The sequence below is a fragment of the Myotis yumanensis genome, unplaced genomic scaffold, assembly GCF_028538775.1.
Source record: "Myotis yumanensis isolate MYYU_CA2020_CCGP unplaced genomic scaffold, mMyoYum1.0.hap1 SCAF_1, whole genome shotgun sequence".
Taxonomy (NCBI): Eukaryota; Metazoa; Chordata; class Mammalia; order Chiroptera; family Vespertilionidae; genus Myotis; species Myotis yumanensis.
In genome coordinates this window covers 15,376,928-15,396,529 of record NW_027223752.1, presented here as the reverse complement: position 1 = coordinate 15,396,529, position 19,602 = coordinate 15,376,928, and the positions used below count along the sequence as shown (strand labels likewise).

General features: G+C 49.4%; 1 protein-coding gene across 1 annotated transcript in view; it reads left to right on the top strand.

The window, feature by feature from the left end:
* Positions 1 to 12,146, top strand: part of LOC139010207 (protein unc-79 homolog) — a 224,189-nt gene extending 212,043 nt beyond the window's left edge. The window contains 2 exon segments of the mRNA XM_070414385.1: positions 9,320 to 9,361; positions 10,972 to 12,146. Of these exon segments, the coding sequence (XP_070270486.1) occupies positions 9,320 to 9,361; positions 10,972 to 11,172 (243 nt within the window). The 3' untranslated portion in view covers positions 11,173 to 12,146.
* The last annotated feature ends 7,456 nt before the right edge of the window (positions 12,147 to 19,602 follow it).

The following is a 19,602-nucleotide window of genomic DNA, read 5'->3' as shown; positions in this document are numbered from 1 at the left end:
GCGCTGACAAAGCAACACTCGGCTTCCCCCAAGTGGGACACAGGCCCCACCACCACCCTGGAGCGACAGCCCACCAAATCGCAGCCGAGACCCCATGGCACAAAATGTGGCCCACAGCCCAGCCCAGCCAGGAAACGGTCACTGTGGGCGCCGGGTAATGATGTCACATAGCAACACCTGGTTTCCTCTCCCTAGCGACAAGCCTCCTTGCAGTTTCTTCAGCCCAGGAATGTGACTTGCTTTTTAGCCAGGTGCAAACATTTTACACTTTAACCAAATGTCTGTGAAGCATTTTCCCATGCCTCATCTCATTTGATCCTCACAGAAATCCTGGAGTAGGTAGATAGGAGACTCGTTAGAATCCTATTTTCTTTTCATTAGCCAGAAAACGGCGATTTAGAAAGTTTAGAAATTTGACCCAACTGAAAAGAAGTAAGAAATGGTGGACCTTGAAAATGACTTCAGGTTTTCTCACTGTGCAGAATATAGTCAACACTGCTGCAGTTAAATATTTTATTCTTTCTTCTCCCTGCATCTACAATAATAATGTGCTTTGTGTTGATATTTACTGCTATGTTGCTGACAATTACCTGAAAGAGAATTTGGGGTGCTTCACTAGGCTGGAAAAAGTTTAGCTAAATCAGAAAGCAGGTCTATTTAAGCAAGTTTATCAATATACTAGAGGACTGGGCACGAAATTCATGCATGGGTAGGGTCCCTAGGCCTGGCCGGTGATCAGGGCTGATCCAGGCCTTCTGGCTGCTGGCCAGGGCCTTCCTTCCCCCAGCTGCCAGCTGCTGGTGGTCAGCGCACATCATAGTGAGCGGTCGAACTCCCGGTTGGTCAAACTCCCGAGGGGTCAATTTGCATATTACCCTTTTATTATCCTATGCAAATTGACCCTAACAGCAGAACAACTAGGAATGACTGGTCACTATGACACACACTGACCACCACGGAGCAGACACTTAATGCAGGAGCTGTCCCCTGGTGGTCAGTGCGCTCCCACAGGGGGAGCTCTGCTCAGCCACAAGCCAGGCTGCCAGCTGCCAGCACAGCAGTGGTGGCGGGAGCCTCTCCTGCCTCCTCAGCAGCACTAAGGATGTCCGACTGCAGCTTAGGTCTGCTCCCCGCTGGCAAGTGGACATCCCCCGAGGGCTGCCAGGCTGCCAGAGGGATGTCTGACTGCCAAGTTAGGCCCGATCCCCCGGGGAGCGGGCCTAAGCCAGCAGGTGGACATCCCCCGAGGGGTCCCAGACTGCGAGAGGGCACAGGCCAGGCTGAGGGACCCCCCTGAGTGCCTCTAGTATAGGATATAAAGCTCTTGCTGGTGCCAATCACACGTGTGTGTTTCCATCTGTCATTATTGATCGTGAATTTGGTTGACACTTCTATTATAGAGAAAGGGTGAATAGCAATATTAACATATTTCTTCTAATGAATTTCTTTTCAATATACATGAATTTGTGCACTGGGCCTCTAGTTTTATATAAGTGGGTTCATACAGTATATTCATTTTATTCTGCTTTCTTTCACTCAGAATAATTATCTTGAGCTTAATCCATGTTGTTGCATGTATAAGTGGGTCCTTTCTTTTTGTTTCTGAGTAGTGGTACATTATATGGAATACCACTGTTTGTTTACTCATTCATTAGTTAGTGGGTATCTGGACTGTTTCTAATTTGTGACTATTAACAAAGAAAGCTGCAATGACTATTCAGGTATAAGTCTTTGTATAGATACATGCTTTCATGTATGTTAGACAAATAACTAGGCGGAATATCTAGGCCATATGATAGGTTTATTAACAAACTGTTTTCTAAAGTAGTTGTGCCTTGTTACATTCACATTAGCAGTGTGTGAACACCCCAGTTCCTCCACATCTTGGGGAAGTATTCCTTCCTTTTCTGTTTTCTAAAAGGTTTGTGTATATATGATATTATTTTTTCCTTAAATAGAATTCACCAGTAGAACTTCCTGGGCTTGGAATTTTCTTATAGGAAAGTCTTAAAGTACATATACAATTTCATGGCTATTTAAGTTAACTGTTTATTCTTGAGTGATTTTTGGTAGTATTTATCTTTCAAAGACTTTGTCCATTTCTTTAAAGTAGTCAATTTTATTTGTGTGAAGTTGTTCATAATATTTCCTTATTATACTTTTAATATCTGTAGCATTAGTAATTATGCCACTTTTTAAATTCCTGATATTGGTGATTGGTGACTTCTCTATTTTTGTTGTTGTTGTTCAATCTGAAAAGAGGTTTATCAATTTTAGTGAGCTTTTGATTTAAAAAAACACACATCACAGTAATCAACTTTTATTTTATTTTTATTGATTTTCTCTCTTTTTTTTCTGTTTTAATGATTTATTATTTTCTTTCTTCTGATTACTTTACACTTATCTTTTTTCTTTTTCTCCCAGTTTCTTAAAGTGGAAGTGGAGCTCACTGATTTGAGACCTTTCTTCTAATATAAGTGATTAGTGCTATAAATTTTCCTCTAAGCACTGGTTTAGCTGCATCCCCAAATTTAGTATATTGTGTTCTTATTTTCTTTTTTTTTTTTTTTTAATATATTTTATTGATTTTTTACAGAGAGGAAGGGAGAGAGATAGAGAGTTAGAAACATCGATGAGAGAGAAACATCGACCAGCTGCCTCCTGCACATCTCCCACTGGGGATGTGCCCGCAACCCAGGTACATGCCCTTGACCGGAATCGAACCTGGGACCTCTCAGTCCGCAGGCTGACGCTCTATCCACTGAGCCAAACCGGTTTCGGCGTGTTCTTATTTTCATTCAGTTCTAAATACTTTCTAACTTTCCCTAAACCCATTGGTTATTTAGAAGTATATTATTTAGTTTCCAAATATTTGGGGATTTTCCAGAGATTTTTTTGTTATGGACTTTTAATTTAATTTCTTTGTGGTTAGACAGCATACTTTTTATAATTCAAAGTATTTTAAATTTATTGAGACTTTTTCATGACCCAGAATATTGTCTCTCTTGGTACATGCTCTGTGTGCACTAGAAAATGTCTTCTGCTGTTGTTGGGTGTCGTTTTCTATTTTAGTTGGTTCAACCGTATTGATGGTGCTGTTCAAGCCTTCCATCTCTTTCCTTCGGTTTAGTTACTCTGTCAACCACTGAGAAAGGAGTGTTGAAATGTTGCAGTAATTATGGAGTTCCTTATCTTTTCAGATCTACCAATTTTTGGTTCATGTATTATGATACTATTTTAGGTGCATAAATGTTTCTGATTGTGATGTCTTCATGAACTGAAATTATGAAATGGCTCTCTTCAGCCTCAATAATATTCTTGATCTGAAAGCTACCTTGATATTTATAAGATGGTATATCTTTTTCCATCCTTTTACCTTTAACATCTTTGTATCTTTATGTTTAAAGTGTACTTCTCATAGGCAGTGTAGAGTTGGGTGTTGGAGTTAAAAAAAATCTAATCTGACAATCTCTTTCTTTTAATTGGGGTTTTTTAATAATTGTATGTGTTTTGTGATCTTGCTGGGCTTAAATCTAACATCTTGCTATTTATTTTCTGTACTTCCCATTTGTTCTTTGTCCCTTAATCTGTCTTTTTCTGATTTCTTCTGGATTGAATTTTTAATGATTAAAATTTGGATATAATTCCCTCTTTTGCCCCCCTAGTTTCTTAAGATGGAAGTTGAAATCATTAATTGGAGAGCCTCTTTTTTTCAACCATCAGTTTTTAGTGCTCTAAATTTCCTAAGTACTGCTTGAGCTGTATTCCTCCAGATTTTGATATCTTCTTATTTCCATTCAGTCCAAAATGCTTTCTAATTTCCCTTAGGGTTTCATTTTTGATCCAAGTCTGTTTTTTAGTTACCGTGTTAGTTAGCTGGTTTAGTGGAGTTTATTATATACATTTTTAACTTATCACAATCTACATTCAAGTACGATACCACTTTATGTATACTATAAGAATGTACAATGTCATACTTTCATTTCCTATCTCCTGGCTTTGTCATAAATTTTACTTCTACATGTGTTATACACCAAACCATACATTATTATTAAACTTAAAAAACAGTCATCTCTTAAAGAGATTAACATTTTAAAAAATATTTATTGATAGCCCTGGCTCAGTTGGTTGGAGTGTCGTCCTGTATACCAAAACATTGCTGATTCGATTCCCAGTCAGGGCACAGATCTAGATTGTGGATTCAATTCCTCGTCTGGGCACCTACAGGAGGCCATTGGTCAGTGTTTTCCTTCTCTCTCTCTCTCTCTCTCTCTCTCTCTCTCAAAAAATAATTAAAAATATATTTGCTATTATTGTCATGTTTCTATTTGCAATTTCCAGCATTCTTCATTCCTTATAAGAGCTAAACTTTCATCTTCCTTCTGCCCAGATGACTTCCTTTACTAGTTCTTGTGCAGGTCTCCTGGTTGGATTCCTGAGCTTTTGTGTGTCTGAGGGTCATTACTTTGCCTTCATTTTGAAAGACATTTTTGCTAGGCTTTGAATTCTTGGTTTGAATTCCTCATATTTTAAAGATGTCGCTTCTTTCTCCACTATCTTCTTTCTTACATTGTTTCTGACAAGACATCTGTATCATTCTTAACTTTTCTCCTTCTGCCTATAATATGTCTTTTTTTCTTTGGCTGCCTTTAAGATTTTTCTCTTTACCACTGTTGTTAAACCATTTGATGATGAAACACTTTAGTGTGGTTTTTCTCATGTTTCTTGTGCTTGCATTTGTTGCGCTTCTTAGATCTGTGAACGAATAGTTTTCATTATATTTAGTGAAGTATCAGCATGTTTCTTTAACTCTTCTGTGCCTCTACTCGACATACTCAATATTTCCTTTATCTTCTTGACTGTATTAAATTCGGCTATAATAACTGTTTTAATGTCCTTGTCTACTAATTGTTATGTGTCATTTTGGGGTCTTTTCTAATTGTTTGACTTTTCTTCTCATTATGGCTCACATTTTCTTGCTTCTTTGCACGCTTGGTAATTTTTTAATGAATTCTTGACGTTTTGAATTTGACTTTCTTGGGTGCTGGATATTTTTGCATTCTTAACATTATTCTTGACCTATATTCTATGACATAGTTGAATTACTTAGAAACAGTTTTATCCTTTTGAGACTGGGTTAGGTGGGATCAGAGCAGCATTTTTGTCTAGGGTTAACATTTTTCACTACTCAGGTAGCACCCTGAGTACTCTACTTGATGTCCTATGGTTTACGAGACTTTTCTACTCTAATTAGTGGAAACACAAGTTTGCTGGTCCTATGTGGTCAGCAGGGGTTTTTGCATCTAATATTTTTGGGTGGTTTTTGTATAACCCCGAGTAGCTTCTGTCCCTGATTAGTCTTGAGTGGTTTTGGCACATGGTCAGTATTCAGCTGAAGACTGAAGATCTTACAGACCCTCAGAGTCCATTGCCTCTCTTTGCGCAGCTCTCTCCTCTCCACTGTGGCTCGAGTTTGTAGGGCCTCCCTGGACTTCTGGCTCCATCCCTTCAACTTAGGGAGACCGAGGGCTCTCCTCCCTGCGCAGCTGCCTGAGGACTCGCTAGGCCGGGGGCGGGGCTGACCTTGCTCATCTTGTTGGTTTCCCCTCCCTCAGTCATCACTGCCCAGCATGGCTGGTGTTCAGTGTTGGAGAACCGTGTTTCATACACTCCACCTGGATTTCACTTGTTTCAGGCAGGAGGGTGAATCTGGTCTTTGTTACTCCATCTTTATTGAACGAGAGCGTCTCACAACTAATTTTAATTTTGAGGCCTGGGAAAAGCATGGAGTGAAATGAATACACTCAACCAAGCAGGGCGTCTTCAATTTATCCCGTAGCATAAACTGAGATAAGAGAAAAGAAATCACTTTCATTATGATGAAAAGCAACCTTTTTTTCAACTGTCCTTTAGTTTTCCAGATATTGCTTCTGGGGAAGAAAAAAAAAACACCCAACTTTATTATAACATTACAGAGCCTAAAATAAATTACATCTAATTCTTACTGACAGCTTTGTAGGAGCCACTAGCAAAAGGAAACTGAAATGAATGCTATTCAATAAGTCAAATTAGCATTCCTGAAATAGGATGACTGCTGGGTTATATAACACTCTCACTAATAATGAGATTTAACCTGAAGTCTTTAGTCATGTGACTTATAAATCACAAACCCAAAGGTCCCTGTAGGTATACTTTATATATATATATATAAATTTTTATTGATTTCAGAGAGGAAGGGAGAGGAAGAAATAGATAGAAACATCAATGATGAGAGAGAATCATTAATTGGCTGCCTTCTGCATGCCCCACACTGAGGACCGAGCCCGCAACCCTGGCACGTGCCCTTGACTGGAATCGAACCTGGGACCCTTCAGTCCGCAGGCCGATGCTCTATCCTCTGAGCCAAACCAGCCAGGCTGTAGGTATACTTTAGAATCTTACGGCCACATGTTACCTCAATGGGGAAATAATAAAAACCCCCTTCTAAAACCAACCTCACTATTCCCCTGGATTGCCTCAAACAGAGACAGCACTGGGAGAAGTGTCCCCCAGGGTCTGAGTACTCAGCACTCCCTGGCTCCTACCCTCCCTGGTCCCTCAGGATTCTTAACAAGAGGCTAGTTCAAGTATTTCCCGAATATCAAGAGGCACATGGGCCTGCTGCCATATCAGATAGGCCAAGAGTCAATAAATGTCTGTGGACATGAGGACCGCAGGGTTTGGTTCTTGCTGTACAGACGCCAGGAGGAAGCGGTTTTCCTTGTTTATTTTTTTCCAGTTAAGACTGTCAGAGCACACAATCGTTTCTGGCACCAACGTGTGTAATCCTACAGTTTGTTATGAGTGTTGGTGGCAGGGGGAGTTTGGGAGAGGGTGTCACTTCCTGATACGTTGCATTTTAGTCCAATTACATCTTTCGGGACACACCAGCTCCATTTCTAAACACAATATTTATGTTAGAAACTGAATATTCACTGCTGCAACATCACTGGAAGTCAAATTAGCAAGTTGTACACATCAGTAGCATGTTGAAAGCCAAACAGCAGCCAGTTAGCCCTGAGAACAGAAGCTCAGAGAGAAATGGAATTTATTACTTCACCCAGTTTACTATTATGTTTTGAATGTTTTGATGAATTAAATGAGACCGGCAGTCTATGGCCACGCAAGTGAAGAGAAAGGTCATTTATACCCTGCCCCCCACCCCCAAGCCTCTCTCCCTGGTTCTCACTGTGTTCAACGCATCGCCGTCCTCCCGTTTGCCAAGGCTAGAGACCTCAGCTTCCTCTTTGCCTTTTTCCTGCTCCAAAGAGCAAACTAGTCCTAGACCCTCACAGGGGATCTCCGCAGGCAGCATCCGTCTCCATCCCAGAAGCCATCCCTGGTCTGACCTGGACCGTGGAGGCCGCCTCCACCCCGGGCCCCTGCCTCCCGCCTCCATGCCCGCGCGCACCCTCGTCTGCAGACTGCGGCCACAGCGCCTTTCTGGAGCACAGTCTGCTCCTGGAGAATGGGGCGCCCTCTTCAGAAGTTGTATTGAATTTGGAATAAGATCCAATCTCCTCATATGGCTTCCCAGGTCCTCCGTGGGCGACGAGGCGAGGCCTGGCCTCTGCTTTTCTAAGCTAGTTTCTCGTGGCCCTCTCTTGAGAACCACACCTTCAGCATCACGTTGGCCCTCCTGCCTCCACCCCTCCCCGCACACTCCGCCCGGGCTTTGCTTCCTGGGGTGCGCTTGTATTGCTTTGCCAGGGCTGCTGTAAGGTATGACAAATGAGTGGCGTAAATGACGGAAATGTGTGCCTCACCGTTCTGGAGGCTGGAAGGAGGCAATCAGGCATCAGCAGGGCGGTTCCTTCTGAGGCCAGGGAGGTTCGTTGCGGGCCTCTCCCTGCGCTCCAGGTGGTTGCTGGGGTCTTTGGTGTTTTGTGGCTTGTCGAGCTCCGCCTGCATCTCACACAGCGTTCTCCCGCATCTGTGTCCACATTTCCCCTTTGCATAAGGACACCGGTCAGAGTGGATTAGGAGCCCACCTACTCTAGAATGACCTCACCATAACTAATTCCATCCGCAGTGACCCTGTTTCCAGATAAGGCCAGATCGGAGGCTGAGTGGGCAAGGATTACAGCATCTAATTGAGGGGACACACTTGGATCCGTGGGAAGTAACATTGGGGGAAATGAGAAGACGCATATAAGCATATTAACACAAATAAAAAACCCCAGCATTCCCAAACTTAGGGATCATAGCCCCCCTCCCGGTTTAAATCCCACTGAACTTGAGTTCTGCGGAGCACACTTCCAGAAAAGCTGCATCCTGTCCCTGACATCTGGACTGGCCAGGCCACGAACGTTCCCTTCTGTCCCGAGGGGCTGAAACGTGGCCGAGAGAGCAGAGCTGACGGCAGAGCCCCTGCGGGAGGCACTCAGCCCGGGCACCTGGGCCTCCTGGGAAGGGCGAGTCAGAGGCAGCAGAGGGGCCGGGCACCCAGCCGCCTGCGCTCGCAGGGCCTCCTCTCCGCCCGCCGGCCTGGGCACCCACCCTCTCGAGCCCTGGCCTGACTCAATCCCTGGGTCTCACCTTCCACATCACACCAGGCCACTTCAGGCTTTGTCTTTTTCTATCACCGAAACATTCCGACCGCTTCCCAGTGATGTTTTCTTAATGACTATGGACAGATAGAGTCGCCATGCTGCTCAGACTCAATTCTAAAGATCCATGGAGGAAACTCTATTTCAGGAAAGTGAGGATTTGATTGAGTAAATACACATTTAATTTCCCGTGCTTGATGGCTTTCAAGAGACAGTCAGTCATTTGCTCTGAAGTGTGTGTTTCAGGCGCTCAAGGGGCGCTCAGGGGGCGCCTCCAAACGCCACCAGCTCAGCAGGGTTTGGCCACAGAGAGACGCTTGCTTTTTAAAAAACAAATAATGGATGGCTGAAATGTTTAAAAATATGTTTTTTATTGATTTCAGAGAGAGGAGGGGAGAGGGAGAGAGAGGGAGAAACATTGATGAGAGAGAAACATTATCGATCAGCTGCCTCCTGCACTCCCCCCACTGGGGATCAAGTCCACCACCTGGGCATGTGCCCTGACCGGGAATCGAACTGTGACCTCCTTGTTCATGGGTCAATGCTCAGCTACTGAGCCATGCCGGCTGGGCAGAAAGACGCTTTTTTGATAAGGGGTACTCCGCAGCAGGAGTCCACATCCTTTGTGATGTGAGAGGAATTCAGTGTGCCCTGCTGTCCCTCGAGTTGTCGAAGCTTATGTGGGAGAAGGGGGAACAGTCATAACGAGGCTTCTGTGTTTCTCCACACAGCTGATACCTATGTGGTTGCCAATGATTCAGTCAAATATCAAGGTAAGTCACCCCTGCAGACAAGGCTCCATTCCCTCCAGAGAACGTCCTAATATTCTGAGGGCTCGTTCGCGCTCCACTCACCGTGGAGAAAGATGAATTCTACCTGCTCCTGGTCCCTGGGGGCCCTTAGCGCAGGAGCCCCTGTGGGCCAGATGAAAGGCCTGCATCCCAGGTGGCAGCGGGAGCCTCTATTGATGAGGGTGGGGGCAGGGGGATCCCAGAGTCCGGGTGCGGCTCAGTGACTGACTGGAATGCAGGCTGAAAGGCTGCTCTGCCTTCAGAGGGTCCCCGTGGGGTCTGGTCCCAGGCGTGCCCAGTGCCATTTCCTGGTTGCTGAAATTGTCATTCTGTGATGGGAAGAATTCTATTAAGAAAGAATAGCATTGAATGAAGGACAGAACTGAGCTAGAAGGAACCTGTCCCACCCCCTCATTTTACACAAGAGGAAACGCAGGACCAGAAGGAGGAGTGGCTTGGACAGGGCCCCACAGCCAGGAAGGGGCAGCCCTGACGGAGCGTATTTCCCGCTGCCAGTCCCTGCTGTGAGTGGTACCTTGTTATCGTAGGTCCAGAGATCCTCCACGACTAGTGAACAAAGTTATTAGGACTTGGCACTAAGATGCCAAAGCTGGCCACCCGCTCCACCCAAAACTGGGCCCTGTTACGGCACTGGGAGCAGGGGTGGGGCAGGGGGAGAAGACAGAGCCTTCTCGGAGTTGGGGAGGGATGCTGGAGGAAGGAGGGGGTGACGTCAAGGTACCCAGGCACCGAGAGAGAAATGCAGCCTTCAGCGGCCGCAGGCCAAGTCCCAACTCATGGGGTGGTCCTATCCGTGGCCGCTGGTGGATGAAACCTCACCCCAGTCCTCGTTCTTATGGGGAAAGTGCCTGTACTTCCAGGTTGCCCCTCCCCCCAGTGGGTGATAATTCGTGGCAATTTGATGTGGATGGACTGCTAAAAGGAGGCCCACGGAACTCCATGAAAAGCTAGGAAGCATAAGAAAAGCTTACAGCCTCGCTTCTTCATGTGCATCAACATGAGAGCAGAGAGGTTATACCCACGACTAGAGCGCAGTGAGCACTTACCACGTGCCGAGTTCTGTGCTGAACCCTCTGTGAGCTCACGTATCCTTACAGAAACCCCACAAAGTGAGTGTTACTGCCCCACTTGCCCAGGAGAAAATCCAAGCACGGCCTGAAAAGATTTGTTTCCAGAGTTGTCCAGAGAGGAGCCGGGATTTGAACCCAGGGAGCCTGGCCTCTGAGCCCTGGCACTTCATGGCCACAGCGGGTCATATGGTGCACAGCTCCCGGGGGACACAAGAGGTGTCGGCCGTGCACTGATGTCGCTTTCATTCCCGTGGCAATGAATGAGTCAAGCTAGGAATGTCATGATTGAGATGGATTGGGGCCAGGCTGACTGTAGAAACATGGTACAGGCTCACATCCATGCCCTGAGCGCTGCCAAATGCGAGAGCTGGCCTTCTTCAGGCCAGACAGCCCTCGGGCCACGTGAGGTCTGCCTGCCCAAGTCCAGGCTGGCGCCTCCTGGGTCCACTGTGAGCGCCAGGAGGAAAGAACTAAACGAAGTGTCCCGCCCTTCCTCCACAGCACTTGTCCGGGGGACTCCAGCTTCGCCTCCAGGCCATTCAGAACAACGTCAACCACCACAGCCTAAGGACGCTGCCCGGCTCGGCCCAGAGCAGCACCGGCCTGGCGGCCCTCCGCAAGTGGCTGCAGTGCACCCGGTTCAAAATGGCCCAGGTGGAGATCCAGTCCTCGGAGGCGGCCTCTCAGTTCTACCCTCTCTGAGCGACCCCTCGGCTCGTTCTCCACGACAACATTCTGGCTTAGCAATAATGGGTTTCAAAACAGAACCATTTGATCAGGCAGGCTGGGGAGCATACCGGTACTGTACATTCTCTTTCTAGTTTAGTGACAGACGTGCAGGGGCCGGACAGGGCCACCAATGAAGCTTTCTTGCTACACATATTTCTGATGACTCCTTGGGCTATCTGATTAAGTGTTTCCTTACATTATTTTTTAAAAACCAAATCATTTTTCTTTAACTAACTTCTATTTTTTTTAAGAAAAAAAAAATAGACTGGTGGGTACTCACAGAAAAGTTGTATAAGTCCCCCTGTTGCTATTTTTGATGATAGAGAATAAATAGGGTTTTTGAAACCTTTGTAGTGTTTTTTCTTAAAATCCACTCTTGGCGATGCAATAAATAAAATACCCCGTCACCATAAGCCAGTGACACTGGACCGAAGCTTTTTGTCATTATCCTGGGAAACGTGGCAGCTCGCAAGGACCATTACAAAGTGCACTTAGAAATTAGGTGGTCAAACTGTGCCGATCGCCCCTTCGTTTTATAATAATATCAGTTCCCAAAACTGTCCAGTATGTCTTATTATTTTTAAAACTAGTTTTTCAATGCATTCGTTCTAGGCTGTACTTTCTTGTAAGCTTTATGATAACCACTTCAGTTTTGTGAATAATAAATTTTATTCTTTTGTTAATACTTGTATACAATTCAATTTAACACTGTAGAGCGCATACTGGACCAGCCATCCCCACTCCGGCACAGGGCGCCGGCCTGGAGCGGCGTGTCCCAACTCCGGGTTTTAACGGTGTGGGAACACCGGGATTTCTCCGCACCCGCGCTTACATCTGACTGTGCATTCACAAATGACGTTTCCCTTCTCTCTCCCTGTAATGCACTGACTGAAAGAAGACTTGATATACCTTTAAGCTGTACCATGACATGCTATTAAATGCATTTTTTATTATCTTTGTGAGCCTGGGGTTTTTTAAAACCAGTGTATAGAGTTAGAGTTTAGTTCCTGATGACCATTTATTCTAAGCTTTTAATCCTTCGAACTCCCCTTAAAGCCGAAGTACCATTATTGAGAGGACAGGGCTTTCTTTCAGCTCATTGGGTGAGAGGCACACACATTTCTTTAAGTCCGTTCTCTCCGAAGGACTTGAAGGGCATGAGATGATTCCCCTCTCTCTCTCTCATGTTGGTTAGTAAGAGGCTTTTCTTTTTTTCTGGGAAGTCTGATACCTTCATGCTTCTCAGGGGGAAAAAGTTCTTGAATGTTTAAATGTTTTGCATGAGTTCTAGAAAGAGGGGGCAGATCTTCATTCTTGTGAAACCGTGCAGGGAGCCAATAGGCCCGTGCATTATAGTATAGAAACGATCATTCTTATTTGCTAACAAACGCTCCTGCGAGGCCTTCCCACAGGCAGAGTCCTCTGTCCAGTGGCGCTTGGTCACGCTCCGTGAGCGTTTTCCTTTGTATGGTAGGAAGTGGCGCAGGTGTTACCTCACTTGTAAACCGTGACAGCTCTCGGTGCGTCCTGTCTGTGTCCCCAGAGGCTGGCCGGTAGCACGTGTTTAATGAATGGCTATTGAATCGAATGGACTTGATTAAGGCAAAGGGGCTTCCTTGAGCTCCCCAGCGGGCTCAGCAAGGGCGGCGAAGAGACGTTCTCTTTCCGTGCAGGGATTCCGAGAGGGGGTGACAGGAACAGGTGGACGTGGAGGCCCTGGCTGCTCTTCCCCGTCTGGGCTCGCCTGGAGGCCTGGCTCTCCTGGTCCCGAGCCCGCCCTGCTCAGCAGCCAGGATCTTCGTGGCCCTGTCCTACCGGTAGGCAAGGCTCAGAGTCACCCACAGCTTCTTCTCTGACCCCAACTTCTCGCCTGTTCTTTGAATGGACTTCTGCCTCAGTTTCCCTTTGTATTTGCATCCCCCCCCCGCCCCCGCCCAAGGGCTGGAGATGAACCCATAACTCAGCCCTCTTGACTGGGCCCCCATCTAATGCTTCCTGCTGTCCAGACCTGTTCCTGTACCCCCATCACAACCAGGGGTCTTGGTTCCACCAGGCAGGTGTCCCTCCCTGCTTCTGAACACCGTGACCCATGTTCCTGCCCCCCTGAGCAAATACTGCTCCTGCCGGGGCTCCGCCACCTCACTGCTGATGGAGACCAGCAGGTTCCCTGGCCCGGGCCCCCTCCACCCCCACCTCCCCATTTCCCGGTGTCCTCTCGTCTCTGTTACCTCATATGTCAGTCTTTCCCGCAAGTGGGGCCCAGGCACTTAGAAGAAAGGAGTTGGGGACAGGTGGATTGAGCAGGATTGGCCCTGAGAAGTAGGAGGAGCCATCCCCCAGGTCAGGGGCCAGCACCATCGCCCACGGCCACCACAGCCACGGTCTGAGTCTGTAAAGTTATGTCGGACACAACCCAGCCTGCCATGTACACACCGGCTATGGCTGCCTTCCTGCTGTGGCCACAGAGTTGAAGAGCTGTGACAGAGACCACGTGTGGCCCGAAAACCTAAAATACTTACCATCTGGCCCTTTAAAGGAAACGTCTGCTGACCCCTGGCCTAGGGAATGGCTTCCTAGCGGAAGGCCCGAGAGGAGCCCTGAGCCGAACCTTTGTGTGGATATATTTTCCCTACCCCCTTGGGGTTTTTTGGAATTTCATTAGTGTTCTACATCTGTAAAATGGGGACAAGGATGCATGCTACCTCATACAGTGGTTGAGATAATGAGACGAAAGAATGCAAGGCAAGGGCTTTGAGCAGTGCCCGGCACAGGGTAAACACTCAATAAAAGTTCTCGGTTGCTATTTTTATGTCATGTTGAAGCCTAGAGGACAAAGCTACTTGCCCAAGGTCACACGGCTGGTGAGAGGCAGAGCAGGACTGTGACCCCAGGGCTGTGCTCTTACCCACTGGCATATTGACTCCTGCTAACCCCCCCCAACCCCATCCCTGGGGCAGCCCTGACAGCAGAGGGCAGAGAGAGCCCCACAAATTGTACCTGAAACAGACTGGCCAGAACTAATTACTGGCTCGGAGAAGGGCCAAGGAATGGACTCCATTTTCCTTCCCTCGTGGAGTCCTGTTGGCTTCAGAGTGTGACTACAACATTCTGAGATTCCCGGGGGCGGGATGAGCCACCATCTGCAAACGCATAGGTTCCATGGTCGCTCACAGTGGGCCTGCCTCTTGCTGCTGGGGTGACCTCGGGCAGGTGACTGACCTCTCTGGACCTCTTTCCCTGGTCTGTACATGGAGCTGTCTACCGGTCCCGGGGCTGGAGGAAAGCTCATCAGGTGGAGGACGGTGAGGGTGCTTGGGCGACCTGCCGGAATCCATGGACCTGAAGGAGGAAGACTGCGGCCAGCTGCTGAGGACCACATGAAGGGAAGCTCACAGCTGCAGGCTCATCTGGCTTTTCCTTCAGCCAATCCCTCAGAAGCCAGTCCTACAGACCCACGGGAGCGGCAACTTCGTCACTAGCCAAGGGTGTCCCGTCTCCACGGCCTCCCACCTCTGGAAGCCTGTCATTCTGCCTGACATCGAAGTCTCTTCCCAAAGAGTCTCACCTGCGTTCACGTGGTTGCAGCAGCTTCACCTCTGTTTCCGCACTAGGACGGGCTGAATAAGTCTGGACTGGACCGGAGAAGAAGGGTCATCCACCAAGACTCTTGCCTGGGCTGGGATTGAAGGGCTTCTGACAGTAATTGGACAATGCAGATCATTTAATTTACCTCTTTCATAGAATTAATTTGCAAATATGTAAATTGGGCAGACTGAGTGTCTTGACAGTAATGGTCTTTTTAAAAATATATTTGTGTTGACTTCAGAGAGGAGGGGAGAGGGAAAGAGCGACAGAAACATCAATGATAAGAGAAAATCATTGATTGGCTGCTTCTTGCACCCCCCACACTGGGGATCGAGCCCACAACCCAGGCATGTGCCCTGACTGGGAATTGAACCATCACCTCCTGGCTCATAGGTCAATGTTCAAACCCTGAGCCACACCAGCCGGGTGACAGTAATGGTCTTAAGAAGAATGAAGGGAGTGGTTGGAACTAGTAACAAACGGTGTTTTTATGAAAGTTGAACCCTGAGGTGCTGTTAGGAAGAGGCTGGCCAGCTCCTCCTACTGACAGGGTAGCAGTGAGCCTCCTGTGAGTGGTATAGCATTTTACGTACATTATGTTTACTCCTCTCAGCTCTCTCCTTCCCATGAGGTAGGTGTTATTATTATTCCCATTTTGCAGGTGAAGAAACTGAGGCCCAGAGGTTAAGTGACTTATCCAAGGTCCTGCAGCTGTCAGTGGTAGCATTAGGACCAGAAGGCCATCTGACTCCCAGTCAGAGCACCACTTGATAAATGTTAATTTCTCTTCCCTTTTTTGTGTTGTGCCCTCTTTGGGCTGAAATGTGCCAGGTCCTTGGATAGAGAATCCGTGGGCTTTTTTGAGGCAGTTCCATCTTGTTGGGACCTCTGCTTATTGATCTCCTATCATAAATTTCCACTGAGCCAGCGTCATTTCATCTGACAAAGGCATCTTCTTCCCCTTGGCTTTGGGAATTCATTTGTTTGAAAAATACTATAACCCACCAATTAAATCACATGTAGTTTCCCACTTAATCGTTTTATGAGAAAGAATAAAATTTTATGAGTTAGAGACTGTGGCGATGAACTCTGTTAGATTGGGGGCCTGTGAGAGTTCACTCAGCCCTATGGAGACCGGCCCCAAATTAACTGTAACCATAGCTACCACATCTGAGAGTGGACTGCATGTCAGGCAGGCTAGATACACTAACCTCCTTCAATCTTCATAAAAGTGACCTGAGGCAGGCCCTTCTGTGATTAACCCCATATTACAGATGGGGAAACTGAGGCTCCATGAGTATTTGCAGGAGTCGGTCAAAGGAAGAGCAGAATTTGAATCCAGTTATGTCTGCCTCCAAAGCCCTGGTTCTTTCGATCTCTAATCCTGGCAGCTAAGTGATAGGTAGAGTCCTTCGCTACTCATCTGACCAGCAAGGTCACCTAGACTCACATAGACCAGACGCCACCAAGCGGCAGCTGCTGGCCGAGCTGGACCCACAGCGCATTTTGTTTGATGAGCTTGAGCTTTTACTTTCTCCCTTTGGCTGGAATACGTTCGGCTGGGCACGCAGGCTCCAGTTTTGTGTGGTTCCCACTGCTGACCTCTGCCTTCCAGCAGGGAGCGGCCCGCAGCCTCTTGGCAGAAACCCTGCCGCCTCTGGGCTGGCCGCGAGGCCTGGCGTGCCACCCGCTCGGACTGACCCTCACATTGTGTGGGCCCAGGATGGGGTGGGATTTACCCCATGCCACTCAACGGTGGCACTGCAGGACCGGGGCCGTGCTCTTAGTGCCTAGGGCCCCCTCTCCCCGGTGCACTCCTGTTCCCCACCTGCATGGGCCCGGGCTGGGGACCCGGCCCTGCACCCCTGCACCGGTCCGTTTGACCTCACTCCAGGCCGGCTGGTCTCTCCAGCCCACCAGCCTCCTGGTTCCTTCCGGCCCAGGGAGGCTCCAGGTGAGGCTTGGCACCAGCCCTTCCGTGCAGGGCACACAGGACATGGACAACAGCCTCCGATGTGGCTGAATGAATAGCTGGCTCTTTAATTACACAGTCCAGACAGGCCCGCAGGCAGGCTGTGGAGAAGGGCCTCCCGGGCTGCCTGGCAGACGCCCTGATTTCCGCTCCTTCAAGTGGCCTCTTGGAAAAGAAAGGAGGCAGAGAGTAATCAAGCCTGAAGGACAGAAACACTGCAGGTGAGGACAATCACGCTGCCCAGCTGGGGGTGAGGGGGTGGGGGGCTCTGCAGAGGGGGATTGGCCTGGTCCCAGGCCCAGGGTGAGCCCAGAGGCGCCACTCAGGGCTGGCCTGGGCCGAGGGCTGAGTAGGGGGGTGGGTGGGGACATAAGCCCCAGGCTCTGCCACCAGGTCCATTCTGATCGGCTGTCTGACCACGAACCAGTCACTCAACCTTGCTAAGCCTGTTTCACCGACTGCAGAATGAGGTGGTGTTTCCTCTGCCCCAGCACTTTGTAAAGAGTGAAAGAAATGTCTGCCAGGCATGGAGCACGGGGAAGGGTCAGAACAGGAGTCAGAGCTCGCCTTGCCGGGGTCTCGCTGCCCCTGGGTGCCCTGCACTGCTGAGCCCCTGACCAGCAGCTGTTTCTTCTCCTGCCGGCGAGGCCATGTGGCAGCTGTTGTTTTGCTGATGAAATCGCAGCTCGCACGGGACTCAGGCTCTCACGGCTGCGCTGCTGCACCGCGTGGGGGCTCGAGGCTCCCCCACACTTCTCTGAATGAGCGCCGGGAAACCTCCTCCACACGGTGCGCCGGCTACCGTCTGTTCTTCACTGGCGTGAACACATCCTGGTGTTTGTAATGGGGCCACATTTTGAGGCTAATAAACAGTTACGTTCTTTATTCTCTGGGGAACCCATTCCCCAGCCTAGCTCCACGGTCGGCGTGGGGCAGGAGGGGTTTCCGATGTAGGGAACGGTCTGGTCAGACCGGATGAGGGAGCAGAGAGCCCACCTCTTCTGGACCCTGGGGGGTTGTTGGCAAAAGAAAAAGGGGGACACACAAAGGGCAGGGCTGAGGCCAGGTGGGTGTTCACCTTCCCTCCCAGGTGAGGATGCTGTGGAAATGCCCAGATGACCCCCAGAACACGTGACACACACCCCTCCAGGAGTGGGGCCTGCAGCCCTCAGCACCCAGGCAGGGGCAGTGGCCGCCCTCGGGAGTCCGCACCCCGGCTCCGGCCGCCCTTTCCAGCCTGCGTGGGGGTGCAGATTCCATAGTCCCCAGGGCTGGTGCTGAGAGAACAAGAAGCTGGACAGAGCCTGTGGTCCCGAGAGAGAGAGGCTGCTACGCCCAGACATTGGCAACTGGAGCTATGGGGCCAGCTGGTCCCCCTCAGAGGCCAGAAGGGCCTAGCACAGCCCTGCAGTCACCTGACTGGGAAGCAGCAGAGACCTGCCAGGACCCTGGTGACACTGTGCGGCCTGAGCCCTGCTCCCCCGGTTGGCCAGACACCTGCCCAGGAGAGCACCTGGAAGAGGGCTCACGGACTGAGAACCTATCCGAGAGGGACTCGCTAAATCGGAAGAGACCCAGACACCATCAATTTGCAAATTCAAGGTTTCCGACTCCCCTGCCCGCCACACTCAATGAGGTGGGGGTTCTGAAGTTATGTGAAATAAAATGCTATATTCTTTTCTTTATGCTGCATGTTAAATGTGTAGCCCACCGTTCATTCATTCATTAATCAATCCAGATATTTCCTGGGCCAGCCATGGAGGAGAAAGCAAGTGTTCTTAGTGGAGAGAAGGTTCTTAGGTGGAGAAAAGCGCTGGAGTGAGAGCAAAGCGCTGGAATAGACTGCCCGGTGCGGAAGAAAGCACAGCCAGGGCAGTGGCTGTGGGCACCTGCCTTGGGCAGGGGCTGGCGTCTGTGAGGGCAGGAGCAGGGGTGGGGAAGGGGGGACGGGCAGGGGTGAGGGAGAAGCAGGGGCCAGGTGGGAAGGGCCTTGTGAGCCCCCGTAAGGACTGCGGCGTTACTTTTCAGTGTGGGAACTGGTCGGCAGGCGTTGAACTCGGGTACAGTCTGACTTGTTGTGAGCAGCCTCTGGCTTTTGTGGGAGAGGCCGTGGGGCTGCAGAGGTGAAGCAGGGCTGGCCAGGGGCCCTCATTGCCGTCCAGGCAGAAGCGGTGGCTCGGGGACCGGGTGGAGGGAGCCGAGCTAAGCAGACGGATTTGTGATCTGGAGAACGAGCTGGTAGGACTTGCTGGTTTACTGGCCGCTTGTCCGAGGCAGAGGCATGGGGGATGACTGTGAGGGGACCTTGAGGCAGGTGTGGAGAGGAGGAAGGTGGGATGACAAGAGGTCTTGCAGGGGGAGCCAAGGGTCCTGACAGGACAAACTCACTGCAGAGATGAGCCGGCCATTGGGACTGGAAAGTACTCGCTTGGGAGTCCTGCGCGTTTGATAGGATGGGGGGGGGGGGGGGGGGGGAGGAGAGGGGCCTGGAGAGGCGGCATCTACGGATTAAAAGCAGATACTGAGGAGCTGGGAGCCCCACTCGGAGGCACTGCTTGTTCTAGGATGGACCCTAGAGAGCTGGTCTTGGAGGAGGGAGGAGAGAGCATGAAGGCGCTCCGTGCCTGGGTGGGGGATGGGAGAGAAGGGCAAGTGGGTGGCCCAGTGGGTGGTCACTAGCAGGGTGGGCAAGTCAGCGCGTCCAAAGGCCACAGCGAGGTCACCCCTGGGAACCGAGTGCGGTGCTCCCCGCGCAGGGGAGCCTTGCTGCTGCCGCCCGCTGTCAGGGCAGGCCCTCCGCCACGTGCCCGGGCCCAGGCGTGACTCGGAGTGTCCCACGCCTCCGT